This window comes from Lathamus discolor, chromosome 3, assembly GCF_037157495.1.
Source record: "Lathamus discolor isolate bLatDis1 chromosome 3, bLatDis1.hap1, whole genome shotgun sequence".
NCBI lineage: Eukaryota > Metazoa > Chordata > Aves > Psittaciformes > Psittacidae > Lathamus > Lathamus discolor.
In genome coordinates this window covers 64,593,396-64,613,116 of record NC_088886.1, presented here as the reverse complement: position 1 = coordinate 64,613,116, position 19,721 = coordinate 64,593,396, and the positions used below count along the sequence as shown (strand labels likewise).

The 19,721-nt window shown below is 37.9% G+C and overlaps 1 protein-coding gene across 2 annotated transcripts in view; it reads left to right on the top strand.

The window, feature by feature from the left end:
- Positions 1–19,721, top strand: part of OLFM3 (olfactomedin 3) — a 58,279-nt gene that overhangs the window by 24,249 nt on the left and 14,309 nt on the right. Inside the window, exons 2-3 of one of the 2 annotated variants that reach the window (XM_065672712.1) lie at positions 16,972–17,118; positions 19,524–19,679. In XM_065672712.1, the coding sequence (XP_065528784.1) occupies positions 16,972–17,118; positions 19,524–19,679 (303 nt within the window). The remainder of the gene's footprint in view (positions 1–16,971; positions 17,119–19,523; positions 19,680–19,721) is intronic. The other variant, XM_065672713.1, reaches the window with a different exon arrangement.

The following is a 19,721-nucleotide window of genomic DNA, read 5'->3' as shown; positions in this document are numbered from 1 at the left end:
CCAGGTTTTATTGAAGTGCCTTTCAGGAAATGACATGTGTTATCTGTAAAACATGCACGTGGGAGTTAAACGGAAAATAGCTCTCAATTGACATAATTTAGAAAAGTATTATTAACAGTCTTCAGCCTGAAGTGGTCATCGCTTGCATCAGACTGAAGATCTGCAGGAGTCTGTTTCCTAAGCGGTCTACAGTAAGTGATAAGCTGCAACAAGCTAATGCTTGTGTACTGGGTTTTATTTCTACTGACAAAGCCAACATCTTAGAAGCATAGAATCAAGTGGGTTGGAAAAGACCTTCAAGATCATCAATCCTGACCATTACCCCAGCACTGCCAAGTCCAATGCTAAATGCAACTTACATTTGGGAGCCATTGTTTAACAGTTTGTGGCATACATTTTGAACCCAACCATTACACATTCAAACTTGTTTTACCCTAGCAGCTAATGTGTTCAAAGGTGAAAGCAGGGGGCAAAGCTTGGGACCAATTACTTTCAAATAAAAGACTTAAATTCTTAAAAACATCCATTCCTGTCAACAGCTCATGCTGCTCAGATAATGAAACTGCATTATGGTTGTTCATAAAATAACCCCCTGTAGAGAAGCTGTTTAAACCTGACACCATCTTAGTCTACAGTATATCCACAGTTCTACCGTACTTGACCTACAGAAAACATTAAATCCAAGAGCATTAATTTTACTGACTTAAACACATCCATTTATTTTTATGGTAGATTAACATTCCTAAGCCTGGTACAGTTTAGGAACACAAAGCTTGCTTAACCTGGCTGGAATAAGTATGTCACATCTTGGTCACCCCTTTCAAAAAAGTCAGCTCAGATAATTTCAAAGTCATAGTTGCTGATGATGGATGAGAACACTTACTTACCCTTTTAGGCAAGACTACAAAGATTGCAGACTAGCACTATCAAGCAGAAAAAGTTGCATTATCATCAAAATAGGATTTCCTAGGCAGGAATCTTGAAAATTATCTCTTCCTATATACCTGTTTGCCAAGTTTTCTTGTTATTACTGACCGTGCACTGCTAAAGTCATGCATCAATATTTCTACTTTCCTTGCTCCTTTGGCTCTTACCTTCCCCTTTGCCTGCAAGAAAGCTATGAGAAATAAGAACACAGGCAGCAGGCATTTCCCTGAAAACCAAAACACAAAATCCTTGCAAATAGCCCTATGGCATCCCATCTGGCCCCAGAAAGACAAATATTTTCCCTAAGCACTGAGTTACGTTCCATCTGGAATCACTTTTTTCCTTATTTGGGACAGATTGACTATGTGTTATATTCATAAGAAAACAAATCTATTATAATTTGTTAGTCCATCAAAAGTGAAAATTCAATAAACAGTATATGTGAAACGCAGTTTCTTCGGCTTTCTACTTTTGACCTCTGCACTGTTTTCTTCAGCATCTCCCTATTTCTGTCAAACCATCTCTTTTTATGTAGTTTTTAAATCATTTTATTCTTGTTATAAATTTAAAACCAATTTCCAAGGCTAACAGTGATGGATCTTAGTGCTTTTTTATTGCTATTTAATTGCCTTAACATCACCAGCGCTTTGACAAATTGGCAAATGTACCCATTTCTTTTCCAGTTTCATGTTAATAGTTTTTACTGTTATGATTTAACGTCTTGATGCTTTTTAAAAGCAAGAGATCTGAATCATGGCCAGAAACACACTAATGCAAGACAAATAATGCTTCTAATAATAAAAAGGAAGCTAGGTTCATTTCATGAGAATTCAATTACTAAACATTTTAAGCCCACCAGCAATCATCACCTTCCTTATATCTAGAAGTGCCTGAAAAGAGTATATATTTAAATTCATTCTTGAAATATTAAATACTTCATCATTTTCTCCTCCCGAACTACATTTGAAAATATAATCTCTACTTCTTTACAGCATTTCTTAATTCTCTTTTGCTATCAAGATACTTAAAAAGACAGTTTCACCCCTCTAAGCAATACAGTATAGATACATCAATAGAGCACACATTGTGCCTGGGATGTTTGTATTAACTGGGATACCAGGTAAAAATTAAAGCGTTTCTGCTCACTGTTGAGACCAAAATGATGATGCTGTGTTTGTTTATGAAAGGCATTATTACAACTCATGATACTAAATGGTAGTTCACAGAAATCATCCAGAAAAATACTTCCCTATGATTAAAGACTTTCACCTTTAGCTGCAGCAATATTGATGACACAATTTCATTAGATTTTCTCTCTAGACAACTAGTGTATCAATACTCTCAGTTACTTTCAGCATATGAAAGAATGATACATGAATGGCTTGGGTGCAAGAGGACTACAGTTATATATCTGGATCTTGAATACTGTATTCTGTATTATGGAATATGACTGATTTTTTTTCACCTTTTAATATACAGAAAAGTTCATACCATATAGTCTGGAACTTAAGCTTCAGTGAAATCCAAATCAGCATCTCAGGTGAACTGTGTAATTGGCTGTAGTTTAGTCCTCTCACTTTTAAGATATTGTGCTATCGCAACAATTATTTACAACTTTTCCTCTGCAGATAATTTAGGTTTCAGACCTGAAGAGCATAGGGATTTTGCTTAGTGAAAATGCTGTGTATTCTTTGACAGTGCAGCAGGTCTTACCTTCATGAGTTTTACAGTAGTTTGGACTGAAATTTCCTTTTCTTATCTTGGGATTGTTGAGACAAGTTTGTGCATGGCTTTTAAATTTTCTCCAGCACAAGTTGTAGGTCCAAAGTTATTCTTTGCCCATGTGCAAACAGTTCCTTCACTTTCTGCATCACTGTTGGCCAAACTGCAGAAACTCATTACAAGATTTAGTAGAAATCTTCCATTTTTTAATCCGTCATTTGCTAATGAGTTCATTAAATCTCCCTGTAAAATTCGTATGAAACCTTGAAAGTTATGTAAATGATTTCATTAACCAAAATCTTGGCCCTTTTTGTTAATGAGATCTAAACGCTTATGTAAAAACTTCATTAGCTAAGCCTGTGGATTTTTTTCTTCACAGTCACATTGCTAAGCAGGCCTTGAAAAACTCACTGACTTTGTCATTCTGAATTGGTGGATTCCTCCTAATTCAAGCTAGAAAGAAAAAAGCCTGCACTGAACTCCTTGCCGGCAGAAACCTTTTTCTCTGGAAATGAAATCTTTACTTATAAGCTGCTATTGATGCCCACTCTTTGCACATTTCAGACTGTTTACCTGTGTGAAATAATAATAATCATCATCATCATCTCTACAGTTTTTAATTTTGATACTACAAACACAGGCTTATGGCTGCACACAGGGATTAAATGGAGATGATATAAAACAGCTGTAGAGTTGAATTGCTGAAAACACATTTTGAAAATCATACAGTCCCAGACTGGTTTGGGTTGGAAAGGACCTTAAGCTCATCCAGCTCCAACCCCCTACCATGGACAGGGACACCTCACACCAGAGCAGGTTGCTCCAAGCCCCTGCATCCAGCCTGGTCTTGAACACTGCCAGGGATGGGGCAGCCACAGCTTCTCTGGGCACCCTGTGCCAGCGTCTCACCACCATCACAGGGAAGAATTTCTACCTTAGGTCTAACCTGAACTTCCCCTGTTTAAGTTTAAACCCATTCCTCCTTGTCCTGTCGCTACAGTCCCTATGGAGAGTGTCAGTAAACAGAAGGCTTCTAATGTGGTATCACTTCAGTCTTCAGCATTTGTACTCCCCTTGTCAGCTCCCAAAACCCCATAGAACTGCAAAATTCCAGCCAGTAAATTCTGAGTGACCTTGTTTCCTTTAGTCATAAATTGCAACTATAAAAGAATGAGTGTCATGTGACTTGTGTTTACCGATATTTATTTTTAGAATACTTTGGATCACGAAGCTGAAATGTAAGCCTTTTGTGAGGGATAAGGCATTGATCAGTTTGATGTCAGAAGTGCTTACTGTGCTGTAAAAGCTTTGTTCTCTCTCTCTCTGCCATAGCCTGTAGTATCGAACATTCTTCCACTGCATGACTGCAAAGCAACAGGAAGCCCAGCCATTTTCTACCATTTCCTCAACTGCTGCAGTCATGTTCTGTAAGAACTGGAAAATCACTAGTCACATCATCGCTAGTCTGAGACCACAGCTTTCTAACTCAGAGAGCAGAATTCAATGGCTGGTTTAGAGACACGTGAAATATGGGATAAATGATAACACATTAAACAGTGAAGAATCACAAGTATTGAAATGATTCACCTTCAAGTACCACCATGCAAGCCATTATGAACATAGTTGCTCAGACTACCTCTCCAGTTTTTATCTTCCACAAGTTTGAAGAAATATTCTACATTGCTCACAATTTTCTGTGCCTAGTTTTAAGAGAACTTTCAATGTGCATCACTCATTTCTAGTCAAAAGAACATGTCCTCTCCTAATAGTTGCTAAGTGTTGCAACTGTCAGGAGCTGTTGGAGCAAGTCCAGAAGAGGCCACAATCAGAGGCTGGAGCACCTTCTGTATAAAGACAGGCTGAGAACGTTGGGGATGTTCAGCCTGGAGAACAGAAGCTGCATGGAGACCTCAGAGCATCTTCCAGTGTCTGAAGGGGGCTACAAGGATGCAAGAGGGACTCTGCATTAGGGACTGTAGCGATAGGACAAGGGGTGATGGGTTCAAACTGAAACAGGGGAAGTTCAGGTTAGATCTAAGGCAGAAGCTCTTCCCTGTGAGGGTGCTGAGGCGTTGGCACAGGGTGCTCAGAGAAGCTGTGGCTGCCCCATCCCTGGTAGTGTTCAAGGCCAGGTTGGACGAGCCTCGGGGGACATGGTCTAGTGTGAGGTATCCCTGCCCGTGGGATCTTAAGGTCCTTTCCAACCCTAACCATTTTATTATTCTATGAAAGTCAGGATACAAATTATTTCTTTCACAAGAGGCAACTTCCAATACTTAGAATATTAACCAGTTCAGGATTTTGTTAATTCTCAAGCAAGGATGTCAACCCTCACACAGCAATCATTATACCCAAGGGGACAGAATGATCATGCTGAGGATGGACACAATGTCCTATGCATAAATACTAAATTTATAAAAAGGTGTTTTGGATTGCCTGTCTTCTAGGTATCTTTCTTTTGTCACATTCAAGTGACAAGTTAGGAGCAAAGAGACACCAGTCTCTAATATCTGATCACTAAGTATCTCACAGTACTTTCAGCTGCATTTTTTTTCCCTGTCTCTTCCTCCTTGCAGCTTTCTTTTCCTTCCCCCTGCTAGTATTATGAGTTATTGCAAGCTTTTCATGTTCAAACTAGTTTTTATAATCTTGCTTCTCACCCATATGCAAAAATCTTTATCATCCATATCAAAACTCACAAAATTGGCATCATGTATTTTCAGGAAAATGACAATCAAGATGAAAACACATTTTATTTACCCCTACAGTTTTCAGAAGAACATCTTAACTGTAGTACTCTGCAGTGCCCATGCAACACTGCACCCTGCCCTTCTGTGGATGTTCATAGGAAGAGGAAGGATCCCAAGGTCCTCCAAAAGCATCAGATTCCCAACTTGTGTTAAAGGGAAAAGAACTCGCGGCACAATCGTTAGTCACTCTCTACAAAGAAAACACGTCTCTTTATATTTAGAAAAGAAACTTTATGAGTTAGCATGAATAACCTTGATTGCAAAGAGGACAGAACAGAAAAGGGTGATTTCACTAAACTCTTTTTCTCCCATTTGATCTATCATCATATCACACATTTTTGCAATGCTAATGAGGTTTTACTGAGTGTCTGATATAAATGTTATTGAAAATCAAAATGGTAGGAAATCAACTGAAGAAGTCTTTGGTTTCATTTCAGTTAGTCCTTCCCTGCCCATTTTTTCACCAGCTGTTCCAATTAACAAGGAATTTAGGAAAGTTCACTTCAGAAAGCATGTCACCTCAAAAGCACTAGTATAGAAGCATGTAATGGTCAACAGAGTTTAAAAATCCCTTGCTCAATTCTTGTACTATCAGTGGAGATGCCTGACTGAAGAATGTCACTGTGTATGCACAGATGACCGGGTGAAAGCAAGTTCTGTATAAAAGGCACATACCTCTCAGTCTGCTCTTACAAAGAACAGGTATATTACTACTCACAAGTAACAAAAGTCTTACTTTGTTGAACAGAACAATTGTTAGATGAAGAAGCTAATGGTTTCTCAAGGTTTCTAAATTCAGAGACTTGGAATTGGCAAAGGACAAAGATGTACTCTCTCAGTCCACCTGCAGCTGGATGAATTTTAATTGCTATTCATATTCTGAGAACTTTGCTTTATACATGCATTAACCTTATGTGAATAAATAATAATGCTCAGGAATATGACTAATGTACTGACATACTACTTTAAATCTATGTACTGCTGAGTAACCGTTACAATATGTCACATGTAGAAAAAGAACTCTGTACAATATAGGACAACACTGTAACAAGGAAAGCTTTGGCTTTTATGCTTGAGCTTACTTTCTAAACCTAACCTGTCAAAGTACAAACTTCCTGAGATTTAAGAATCCTGAATTTGCTTTGCTTCAAAGGAAACTATTTAAGACATCTGAGCCATGAGGATGGAATTGGATTGCTATCTGCACAAAATGCAAGGTTTTAAGCAAAGCCTTTTTAGCATTTATCCGTGAACAGGATTTAGAATTGTAAGAAATATTTGGGAAGGAGGTAACTTTCTGTTTTTTTTTCTCACACACATTAAATAAGATGACATCAGGTTTAAGTGGCTGCTGCTGAACTGCACCACTTTGTCTTTCTCACAATCGCTGTTTCTTTTCCTCCACAAGGAGGTACTTCATATATGCATTTATTTATGTGTGTGCTCACATATTGCTGACTCTCAGGACATTTGCTAGCTGATATTCCTAATACTGACATTAATTATTTTTTATAAGACAGAGATTGTCATACCTCAGTTTTACTAACATAACATTAGGCTGTATTCTCATTTACATTAGACTTTATTTAACCCATATAAAAATGTCACAAGGTCTCAAAGTGGAAGTAAACAACAGAGACTAGAAGAGTCTCCAGTTTCTTATATTATAAAAATAAATAAAGGCATTCATATAAGACCTTAAGAATACCTTTAATATCCCTAATAATTTATAATACACTAATTGAATATTACAGGACTGGTATAGAATAACCCTGACAAAACTGGAATTGTTACAGATTCAAATACTTTTACGTAAGATCAAAAGATGGCATCTGTAGTTATTCCATATAAATACTTTAGTTTTTACTGACTTCGAGAGACGTCAGCTATGAAAAGGGGAAGCTCTCATACTAGTAGAAATTTCAGGGTGATAAAGAACAATGCTCAGGTTTTAGAACTGCTATTACTTTCTAGCTCTTCTTTAGAAAACTACTTCATGGCAGTTTGTAGACTAGAAATGTGAAATTACACAGGGGGCGGGGCCTTTAAAAATAAAAGCAAAGCAGAGCTGAACTGAACTGAAACACAGATCATAAAGTTTGATTTCTACTTCCTAACAACAGGAGAGTAACTCTTCGGTTTTTCTGTGGTTTCTGGCAAGATTTTTGTGATTTCAGATGTATTTCTCTCCAAAATTTTCTACTGTTTGCTTGCCATTTTTTCATTTAGCCAAATATTTAAGGCAAAATACAACTAAAATTAAATTTTTAGTTCCTTAACAGAAAGAATTCTTGGACATTTTTACAGTTCTGATAAGAACACAAACAAAATACAGTTCTGGTATTTCCACTGCTCAGGAAAGTAGACTTTTCAGTCTCTTTCTGTTCCCAGATATTCCTTCTCTTGCAAATAGACACCAGAGAGAGACTCTTCATGAGGCACTGTAGCGATAGGACAAGGGGTGATGGGTTCAAACTGAAACAGGGGAAGTTCAGGTTAGATCTAAGGCAGAAGCTCTTCCCTGTGAGGGTGCTGAGGCGCTGGCACAGGGTGCCCAGAGAAACTGTGGCTGCCCCATCCCTGGCAGTGTTGAAGGCCAGGTTGGACACAGGGGCTTGGAGCAACCTGCTCTAGTGGAAGGTGTCCCTGTCCATGGCAGAGGGTTGGAGCTGGATGAGCTTAAGGTCCTTTCCAACCCAAACCAGTCTGGGATTACTCTGAATCAACTATTAGACAAATAGGTTCATGAACTGAGGAAGTTAGATATGTAGAATATTAACTATTACACTGAATAAGTAACATCCCTGTCTAGGGGAAAGGTGTAGCCTATGTAAACAACCCCAAGTTTAGCGTTAAATTTTCAGCTGTATAGGACACAGCTGCCACATACTTAGAATTTACAGTGTTCCAGTGTAAGCTTCTCTACTGCTAGCTCCTGGGCTGGAGCTACATTAGAAAACTCTCATAGACCTCTACAACTTGCAGGCATCCCTGCACTGCAGTGCAAATATGCTTTTAAAGCCCTTGTGCAGTAATAGGGAATCTAACTTCAGCACCATGGGGATACCAACAAGATACCAACTATATGGTAATTTCAAGTTATGTAGCCAGCAGAGAGTACTAGAGGATTATCTCTTGCTACACTCTTTAAAGATGCATCTAGCAGCAATACTGTGAATCACAGGGCAGCAGGTCTTCTCTTTAGCAGGTAAACTAGTTGGAAGAAAATAAAGTACTAAATTACATTAATGAATACTGTCACAAGAACCAAGCAGTGTGTCATCTGTTAGGAATAATCATTAATAACCAGTGTTTTTCACAGGAGTTGAAATACTCAACCAAACAAATAGTGTTCTTAGCAGAAGTTCAAACTATGCTGGATTAAAGATAATTAGCAGTAATTATTCATCTGAAATTCAGAAAAGCCTTATATTGTCTTTTGAAAGTGCCTTGTCCAAGGTTAAAACTGTCAGGAGAGGACCAATTATGTTCCTTTGAGGAACAGAAAATGTTTAAGAGAAGAAAACCAAAATATTAACAGCTGCAGCAAAATGTGGTAAAAAAAACCCAAATCTGTTATTACCTTAAGGAAATGTCTTGGGAATTAATGTACTTATAAAACTGCTGAAAGAAGATATAACAAGAAAGGTGATAAAACTTGTGAATGGCAGTAGTTTTTTTTGTGTTAGGTATAGTGAGGATGCTGAGGGACTTCAGAATAACCCAATAAAACTAGAAAATGATGCAACATTGCCAAATGTTACCTAATCTGTATTGGAAGTAATTGATGGTGTTACTAATGTTGCCAATGAGGGGCAACAGTTCAGCAAAAAGCCTGAACTCCATGTTATTCTGGACAGATCAATATCCACATCTGTTCAGTGGACAACTTTGAGCCTATCTTCACTGAAACAGGAACTGTTTCTAAGACTCAAACACCTCTTCTCACTATGCCCTTCATCATGTTGAGGTAATGCCTGACTGACCTCTGTCTCAAGGCTCAGTATCAAGGGTGTCTTGCCACAGGGTCTCTGCCTTCAGAAAAATGTATGCAATGACCACCATCACACAAGCCAAACTTTTCTGAAATGTATGTCCTGCAGTACAGGAAATATGCTGAGTTAATCAGAACTGTGAAATGCAGGAGTGCTTCTGAGGTTCTAGATCCAGCAGCACATGCCTGTACCACCACAAGCCACACTGGTCTGAAATGGAGCACATACCAGCCATCTTTGCGCTCTGGTTTTCACAGTAAGGAAACCCAGATGCCTGGCTAGAGGCAGTGTATTGCAGCAGTTGCTTACTCCAGACAAGCAGGAGGCCAAGGTCCTAGAGCACAGCCCAGAGGGTGTGTACAGACACTGCTACATAAGTTGCTTATGAAACCTATTGCTGCTCTTGATTTCTTTAGAGTCAACAGAACAACATAAAATAGAGCCACCACCGACTCTCTGAAGGTATCAACAGTGTTACAAGATTTAACAAAACTGAGTTGTTTCATGGGCTTACTGTGTTTGCAGTATCCAAATGCATTGATGAAGGGTTTTTTCTATTAAGTAGGTGGAAGCAATTCTGGTTGTTGCAAGCAGATGAAGGTCATAATTTATTTATTTATTTTCAATGGAAGATTGCAGATTAGGATGTTTCAAATTTGCAGTCGAATCAGGACTTCTAATAAGTATGTTTTTCACACAAGACACAATCTGTGGATCTCCTTGCCAGTGGATGTTGTGCCTTCTAAAAGTACAGATGAGTTAAAAAGTTACTTGAGAAATTAATGGAAGAAAGCATCATGAAAAATGTAGAACACAAAGGTACAACTTCTGGTACAGTAACTATCACAGTTTGCTGGAAGGTAACACCAAGAAAAGTATTACTATGTGTTTGTTCTCTTTTTATACTCCTCGTTTAAGCATCCACTGCTGGGGATTGCTAGAGAAAGGAACCAAATGGATCAAGGAGACTGACCCAGTGCAGCATTTTTTTTAATGGGATGCTTTTTTTGGAACTGAGAAAAAACCCTGCATTTTCTTATTCACACATCAACATGGAATCATGGAATCAACAGGGTTGGTAAAGACTGTTAAGCTCATCAACTCCAACCATTCCACAGCACTGCCAAGGCCACCACTAACCCACGGCACTGAGGGCCTTGTCTCCACAGTGTGTGAACACTTCCAAGGACGGTGACTCCAGCCCTGCCCCTGGGCAGCCTGTTCCAAGGCCTGAAGAATGTTTCCAACTATCAGCTAATATTTTGAAAGCAGTCCAAGTTCTGTGGAGACAATGGCCCTTCTGTGTTATTTTGTCCTAGGAGATTTGGTATCAATTACCCAAACTATGTGAAATAATTCAAAAACGCATGCAAACTAGCACGTGCATTCAAGATGATACAGGGAAATAAAACTACTGCATTTAGCATGGAATTATCATTTTCATATTTAGGTCTTTTACTGCAGTGTTTACTATAGAAGCTACAAACAGCTGTATAGAAGCAAATTCATGTACTTTCACTGTTTTCAAATGCATCTCTTCAGTGAATTAGGTTTTTTGAGTATTTCACAACTTACCTTACTGTATGACTCCCAGCAAAAGTTTAATACTTGGATACATAAAATGTCTCTTTGTATTCTGTTGCTCCTTGTAAGATTATAAAATAGCTCTGAATCTGGTTTTCAATTTCTTTTCACAAAATTAATGTGTCTTTGTTAAAATGCAGATTTATCGAAGTAATTCTGAATGAAGGCTGGAAGAGAAAATTCTAGCCTGAATTTGGTGTACAAGCTCTGAGAAGCTGAAAAACTGGTTGCAGAGTTTTAGTAACTGCAATAAATATATCCATGATCATGCACTCCTGTAGGAACACATCACTCCAGTTTCACTACAGGTTTTGTTCCTGCAGAGCACAAAATACCTTTAGAAAAATACATGCTTTTGGAAGCAAATTCAGAAACAAAGTCTATAACTACCTCTGGAAAAAATACAGTCTTTTACCTCTCTGCAAACTTGAAAGAAAGTTCTCTCTAAAATAATTGCGGTTAGAAATCCCTGCTCAGCATTTTGTCCTTTTAAAATAATCCTAAAAATGAAAAACTACCCCAACAGCACAATAATTTCTACAATCTCTCTTTCTGTTGTAGGTTTGTTGTTTTTTTTTTTTTTCCCCACTATACTTGCTAAATTTATGGAAAAGGTTAATTGCCACTGAACCTGGAGATCATTCCACAGCACTAGAGAAGAGTAGATTTAACAGCAGATTGGAACCAAAAGAAGCCGCAGAATGCTACATGTGCAACCCACAATTTGTCTTCTGTTCCCATCCAAACGACAATGAAGACATGCTGGTCTGCCAGCCCTGCGTGTAGCAATAACTTTTGGTATAAAACCTTGTAAAATAGCAAGAATACTAAGAAATAAAAATCTTTACTGCTTCGGTATTCTTTTATGAACAACAAATATCTTAATAACAAGCTGTGCAAATAATAAAGTCACTGATGTTTGTAATTTTATGTGAGATCAGCGAATCAAGGAAGGTTCAAAAAGGCTTCTGATGTTTTCATGGGCAGGTTGACAGTTCTCACCCTTCCCCATCCACTTGGACAAGCATAGTATCATATTTAGAAACAGACCTAAGCATATTTCTACCAAAGCAATGATGAGGAGTGGGGGGTTGTTTGATTTTGGATTTGTGATTAGGCTTTTGCATTTCAGACAGGAACACATACCATGCTGAGAGGACTGAACTACTTCAGTGCTAATTGACTCTCTAGCACCTATAAAGAGGTAACTGACCCTATGCCATCTCCCACTGGAAACTCCAATGATTATTAGCATAGAAACTAGTTTACTAAGTGGTCAACATGAGATAGAAGTATTTGTTAGTAAGAGCAGAAGGACAGAGGGCAAATAAGGATATGTGTGTTTTTAATGGATTATTCAAGCTGGGTAGCTTGATCTTTCACGCTGTGGCTGTTGTGCTGCAGTCACGCTTCTCACTGCCAGCCTGCACTGGGATGATAATAAGTCACTATGAAAACTCATTAGCTCCACAGCAATGAGTCCTCCACTGCTGAAGCTTGGTGCTGTCCTTAGTACCATGGCAATGATCTCTAACTGGATGTCCCAAACTCTCCCATCTCTGGTAGGACTAAACACCACCAGAACTGCCACTTCAGACAGTCTAGTAAGTAGCCCTGATGTGTTGCAAGCCATCTTAATGCTGAAATAGTATTTAAGTGCCAGCAAAAGCTTTAGTTTGTTGCCTCTTTGTAAATCTCTTTCTAAGCTACTAATCTTCCTGTCAGTACTTCATGCATGCTTCTCTTTGAGCATCATAAATCTGCGCACTGGTGAGCATGTTGTGATCTTACTATGAAAAGAAAGATTTTAAAATAGCATCCTTAAATATTTCAGAACAAATGCCTTCATCTTGAGCATGAAATGCTAAAAATAGGTCAGCAATGTCTTTTCACTTGTCTCAACCTTTTTTCTTATGTTTGCTGTTCCAGAAAATTGTATTGCATTATTAAGAAAAAAAAAAAAAAAACTGGCAGTAGGTTTCTCTTTGTCTTAATAATTTCATATTTTAGGTATTCATTACAATATGGAAGGGGTCTGATTCTTTCCTATTTTTCTTTATCAGAGTACAGTTAAGCAAATAAATAGCTGTTAGAGACACAATAAAATTGCTACTGGAAGGCTGGGTTCCAGGATTTTAGGAAGGCTGATATGGGAATAATACAAATGACACAAATAACACTTTGTATCATTGATGCTCATATACAGCAGCCTCTGCTAATAAAGACCTACAGAAAAGCTGTGATTAACTACTCATTAGAAGCCTAAAAATTAAAGTAGAGCTTAAAATGGTCAAGAGGGAACACTATACTGTTATCCATAAATTAAAGTAGAACACCATTTTCCTAAATGCTTAGTACAACACTGTATCTTTTTGTGTAACTGCAACCAGATGTTTACATAATATTATGTTATGTAAAATGTAAATTTAACTGTTTGTATGGTAGTGCACTATGCTCAGAACTTAGCTTTACAGTTGTAACTAAAAAGGATGCATTTACTCATTGATGTTTAGTTAATTAGATGAATGCATGCAGAATATCACTGCATTTAGACTTTAAATATTACTACTGCAAAATTAATTGCATGGTGCTGTGAGAAAGAATTTGTTGTGGTTTAGAGCAGCAAGAACTGGTGAGAAGACAAGAAAAATTTCACTTTTATTTTCCTTAAATTTCACTTGTGCTTATTGAACAACAGTATATATTGCTAGTTCTTGTGGCAATATGATAAGTAATAAAGTTCCCTATCACATTTAAATCTAAGTTTAAAGTTGCAACTGACGACAAGATGCATACTAGTTATTCTAACATACAATTATATAATAATACATAAACACATACGTGTTTATATATGTTAACATGTTCAGGTTCCAAGTAAACTGTCATGTTTCCCTTGGCTACAAGAGAGCGCTGCTGATGTAAATGATGTTATAATGTAAAAGTATTATTTCAGCGATGCTCGTTGCACTCATTGGGTTGAAGTTACATGCATATTCTGTGTTTCAGGAGGGGTAGCTAGGGAAATGAGCATAAAAACTGGATTATCTGAGCTTGGCAATGTCTACCAAGTAAAACAAATATGAACTTCAGTCACATGGGGTTCTTTTTGCATAAATCCAAGGACCACAAACCTGTGATCTTTCTCTGTCTCTATTTAAGCAACCATATTTAAGCATACACACTGCTATTTGTCCTGTCAGCAAAAATGGAGGTAAGAGTTTTATCAGAATATATAAAAGGGCAAGTGAATACCAATATATTTTGGAGGTAAGTGAAGTGAGTCTGTGGCACAGCAGCCTGCCAAGGCAATGGTTAATACTCATCTTCATAGGTAGTACTCTGTTCTTCCAGATTTTCAAGAACTCGTATAATTATTGTTGCTCTTCTCCACTTGTTTTTTCCTTTCTTGATTGTTTACCAAGGCCTGTCAGCAGTAAACCCGCATCTGAAGACTAGATTCAGTAGGTTCTGTAAGGTTCTGATGCCTTCTAGCTCGTTCCCTGCCTGTCACTGTAGTTTCTACTTCAGGTAGGGGTTAAATGTCAGACTGAAAAAGTAACAGAGAACCTACACACACACTTGTTTTTCTCTGTCAGGCTAATTAATGAAGAAACCCTAATGGCCCAAATACATGGAACCACAGAATACCAAAAAAAACTGTAGCCTGAATTGTAGGAGTACTACTTGAGCACTTACTTATGCAGAGGCAGCGAATAACCTGATTGGGCCTGTCGCTCACTGTGAGAAATATTTTCTCAAATAGCAGTTACTTTTTCAAATCAAGCCATATGTTAGACACCATAAGAAAATATCTGCTAAGTTAATCAATAAAGTCAGGGGTTTTCTCTTAGGTAAAGCCAAAAAGAGATACCCATGATGTAAGTACCTTTGATTACACAGCCTGGATTATAATGGCATTACTATAGGCTGTGCATGATCCTGGTATCTCATACATTTCTACTTCAGAAAACTTACTAGAATGTAACAAAACCAGTTGCTACCAATCTAAATGTAGCAGGTATAAGGTTCAAATATCACAATTTTTCTTAAATGCATGTGAAGTATTTCTGTCCTAAAGAAATTATAATCACAAACTCTATGCTCCTGAATGGGTTCCTGAACTTCAGCAAGAATTCCGCTTTCTTGCTCTTGCATGACAACACTGTCTGGGCATAAGTTCTACAGAGTATCCTGAAATCTACTGCTGTGAATAGTTTACACTTCTCAAGGGTTACCAGCCTTGATAGGCTTCACTTGTTGAAGCTTACAATTTTAGTAGCTGCTCAAAATAAACAGTCTCTGCAGACGTAATTTTGTCTAGTTTGTATTGTTCTCCAGGTCTTAAACTAGATTTTCTTAGCCCTAAAAGTTAAGGTAAGGAGAGGCAGTATAATCTAGCACTGAACTCTGAATATATTTTTCTAGCAAACCTGAAGGCAAGTTCAGCTGTCCTCTTTTTGCAGTTATCTACATTATGGCACTTTGGTTTTCCTTGCAAAACAGGAGAACAATACCCTTTTACCCAAATACCATTTTGATTTCTCAGTTAACTACAGTAGAAGAGGTCACTGCTATCTTCAGTGACTTCTTCAGAAGAGTCATTGAAGATGGAAAGGCTGTGCTGTTTTCTAACTTCAGTCTACAGAGACAGTTGTGAATGCCCCATCCCTGGCGGTGTTCAAAGCCAGGTTGGACAGAGCCTTGTGTGACTTGGTTTAGTGTGAGGTGTCCCTGCCCATGGCAGGGGAGTTGGAACTGGATGATCTTAAGGTCCTTTCCAACCCTAACTATTCTATGATTCTATGCACCTCTTCTGAGGTGAGGAACTCTGCAACTAATTCTGCACTGAGCAGCCAGTAAAGCATCAATATCAAAGCTTGCCAGTTTAAATAATCAGTCTCAGTGCTGACACTGAACACAGTTTTATAACGTAACTAGTAATTGATTCCAACTGTGTCCAGCCCAAAATTACTTCATGGGATCCATTAGCACCTGTACTATGAAACTCAATAGGCAGTACTGTATTATTAGGAATGAATAATGAGCAATATTAACTTTAAATTACAGTTTTAAAACAAAATAAAAAAAAATCACTTCTGGTGTCTGTTAGTTTTAATTCCATCACCTGCATCTTTTCAATCATCTAATTCTATTGCCTTCTCTCACTCTTGTGAGAGATTTCTATACATCCCATTAGACAGACTGATACCTAGTCTCACCAGGTATCACACAGACTTTAACTACAGTGCATTGTTAACCTGCTCTGTAAGCAAATGTGACTTTTTTTTTGTTTGTGTTCTTTCTCAGTCATGGTGGCTGTAAAAAAGAGCAGGTTAGAAACTTCTAGAATTAATTTGTCCTAGTGAAGGACTTGCAATGTCTTAATTGTACTGTGCCATGCTTGCCACAGCCACCATTCCCCTTGACTAACCACACACTTCTCATTGTTACCCTGGGGCCAGCTGCTCTTCCCTTTGGTGTCTGTGCAGTAGAAGTCAATGAAGAACAGTTTTCTGCATGCTGCTTCTTTAAGAGCAAACCTGCTACTCCACACTCCAAACTGCTGCTGAGCCAATTCTTAGTGTGTGTCGCAGTGCTCCCTCTTTGGCCTTTTTGATTTGTTCATTCCTGTCTTTGTTGTTTCCATTAGTCTAAGCCATTCAGGCTGAAAGGACATGTTTGTTCTTTGCTGATGAAAAACTGTAACATCCCTTTGCAAAGACTTAAATTATCTAGTTTGTGCTGAATCACAAGCTGAAAATTGTTCACATCCACCCTTGGAAACAGTGTGTGCTGGACACTTCTCAAGAACCATTACAGAGGTGTGAGATAGAATAAAGCAGTGTGAAAACACCAATCTCATTAGTTGTTGAGTGTTGACCTCACTTCAAGCATATACTGCAAGACTAAAAATACTCTGAGGTAGTGGGTTTTCAAATAATGACAACAAAATATCAGTTCAGGTCCCTTTACTTATTATTTTGTTGTTACAGACTCAGATTAGCCCCAAGGAAGGGTGGCAAGTTTACAGCTCAGCCCAGGATCCTGATGGCCGTTGCATTTGCACTGTTGTTGCACCTGAACAAAACCTGTGTTCAAGAGATGCCAAAAGCAGGCAACTCAGACAACTGCTAGAGAAGGTAAGTCTTCCACATAAAAAACTCCTTTTGAGCACTGCATTTCCCACCAAAATCCACTCCTTTCCCTCAATACATGATGGAGTACTGAAGAATTATCTAATACAAATATTTCTTCAGGATATCTATCCCCTACCTGTATTCTTGCCACTGATCACCGCTGGTCTATTTTCCTTCTATCACACCTTCCCCAACCCAAATCACTTACCTAGCAAACCGAAGCTGCATCTTTTCTTCACTCCTCCCAAAATTCTTCCTTACGCACACAGACAGGACTGATTTTTCTGTGTAAACCCAGTTACAAATCCCACCTCAAAGGAGCTTGTAGCTGTGGGATTTAAAATACAGCTTCTGCTTCAATCATATGAGACTCTTGAAGGTCATTCCTTGTCTCTTATCAACAAATGACAAGATACAGATATGACAGCACTGCAAAGCAGACTTTACAGAAGAGAAACAGTTATAACATTTTTATTTGTTTTTTCTTCAAATAATACTATTTATTATTCTCTGGTGGTGCAATTTTTCCCCAAACACCCTAAATCTTATTTCACGTATTATCCACTACTGCATATGTAAATAAAATCAGTGCGGTGTTATTTTGCATCAACAATAACTATTTTTCTGCATTCCCTTGTGTAAGTAACCAAGGTGATAGTTATTGTATCACGTCTAGCAGTGCAGAATCTGAGGCTTGAGACAGTGGAAAGCTACCTAAAATGTAGACTTAAAAATACAGTTTTTAAGCATACAATTTTCAGTATTTTTCTAACTATAGAAAAATCACTCTAGAAAAATCTGCTAATATAGTGAAAGATCCCCTGAATATTTTCCCTTCCTAAAACTCCATGAATTTTGTCAGGGACTTAGTTTCAGGTTGTGACAGAGCCCACAGCATGAGATGCTGGGAGAGAACACTGGCAAAACAGCATACAGAGGATCTACCTCCCCTCATGCTCTCTGTTTACTTACCAGAGGAAGGCTTCAGTCCTCCAGAGTCATTGCTTTAGCATGTTTCCCAAACACTCAAATATTAGTGTAAAAACTTCTTACTTTCTTTTCAGATGGGAGGTAAAGGGATGTTAAGGTCTCAACATTTTTTTTTAACTGCCCCAAAAAAGAGCCTAAATCATAAGTTCTCTAAAAGCTATATTCTTATTATTAGAACTCTGGTCATGATGGGTGTATCATGTCGTAATATTACTACACTACCTCCATACCCAGTCATTTAATTAGAGCCTCTATGTGAATGCATCTTCTGCCAAATGGAAACAGAAAGTTCTTCCAAGACCTGAAGGACTTCATTTGCCTGCTTTCAACAATTAGAAAGCAAAGAAAGAAAGAAACATTACCTTTTTTTTTTTTGTTAAAAATACTTTCTGTGAACTGCTAATGGCAACTGTTCCATAACTAATACACTATTTGTAAGAGTATTTGAAGAGTATTTTCTGAACCCACACATTCCGTAGGTCACAATGTATTTGTTTCAGACATGAATATCAGTTCAAATGTTGCATATTCCTGAAAACAACAGGAATGCTGCCAGATCTGTCTTCTATTAGGAAGGTGCCTGATACATTTACAGCAGTCTACTTTGTTCATGTTTTGGGAAAGCAAACCACTTATTGAAATAGAATAATTGCACTTGCAAAATGTATTCTTTTTATGACTGGCAAAAGCATTGCTTTTATAACATAAGCTTTTTGTTCTAAAATACAGTTCTTTTTGGTAAAAGTGCTCGCTATAGCTACAAAGTCACTTGCTCTACAGAAGTTACCTGAACATTCACGCTACTCATCTGTAAAAAATGTGGGTTTCTACCAAGGAGACAATTGTGTAAAATACCTAATTTTATATCTACTTACAAAATCATGAGCACCTATTTGATGATGGGCACACTCCAGCTTATCTCTGGATAGTCTCATGATTTCTTTATACTGAATTATTATTTAAATGCCTACTAGCAATATAAAAACATGTTCCTCATACTAACCAAAATCTCCAAATCTCAGTCCTGACCCTCCCAAATTGCTTGAGAGGAAACATGTGCTATCTAGCATATCCTGAAAAACAGTCAGCATCTACTACAAATGTCAAAGTAGACTCCACTGTCCAAAAGTCTTTATTGAGCCCACTGATAATGGTGCTGAAAGGATATCTCTCTCTTTACTTCTTCAAGGTCTTGCTCCTGATAGTCCTGTTACCCCTGTTCCCCTATTTCTGTACTGTCATGGAATTTATGGAGCATTTATGGAACAGTTATGGAATTTAAGACTATACTGTGGTATAAATGACTCACAACTAAAGTATGGACATAAGAACATATTATTGCCTGCCATTTAACTACCTAACCAGGAAAAAAGGTATAGCAACAGAAAGCACATTTAGAGAGTGTTCTTCTTCAACAGGTTCAGAATATGTCCCAATCTATTGAAGTTTTAAATCTACGGACTCAGAGGGATTTCCAGTATGTTTTAAAAATGGAAACACAAATGAAAGGGCTGAAGGCCAAGTTTCGGCAAATTGAAGATGATCGGAAGACATTAATGACAAAGCATTTTCAAGTAGGTTTTATTTTAACAATAACTTTGAAAGCCTGCTGGAAG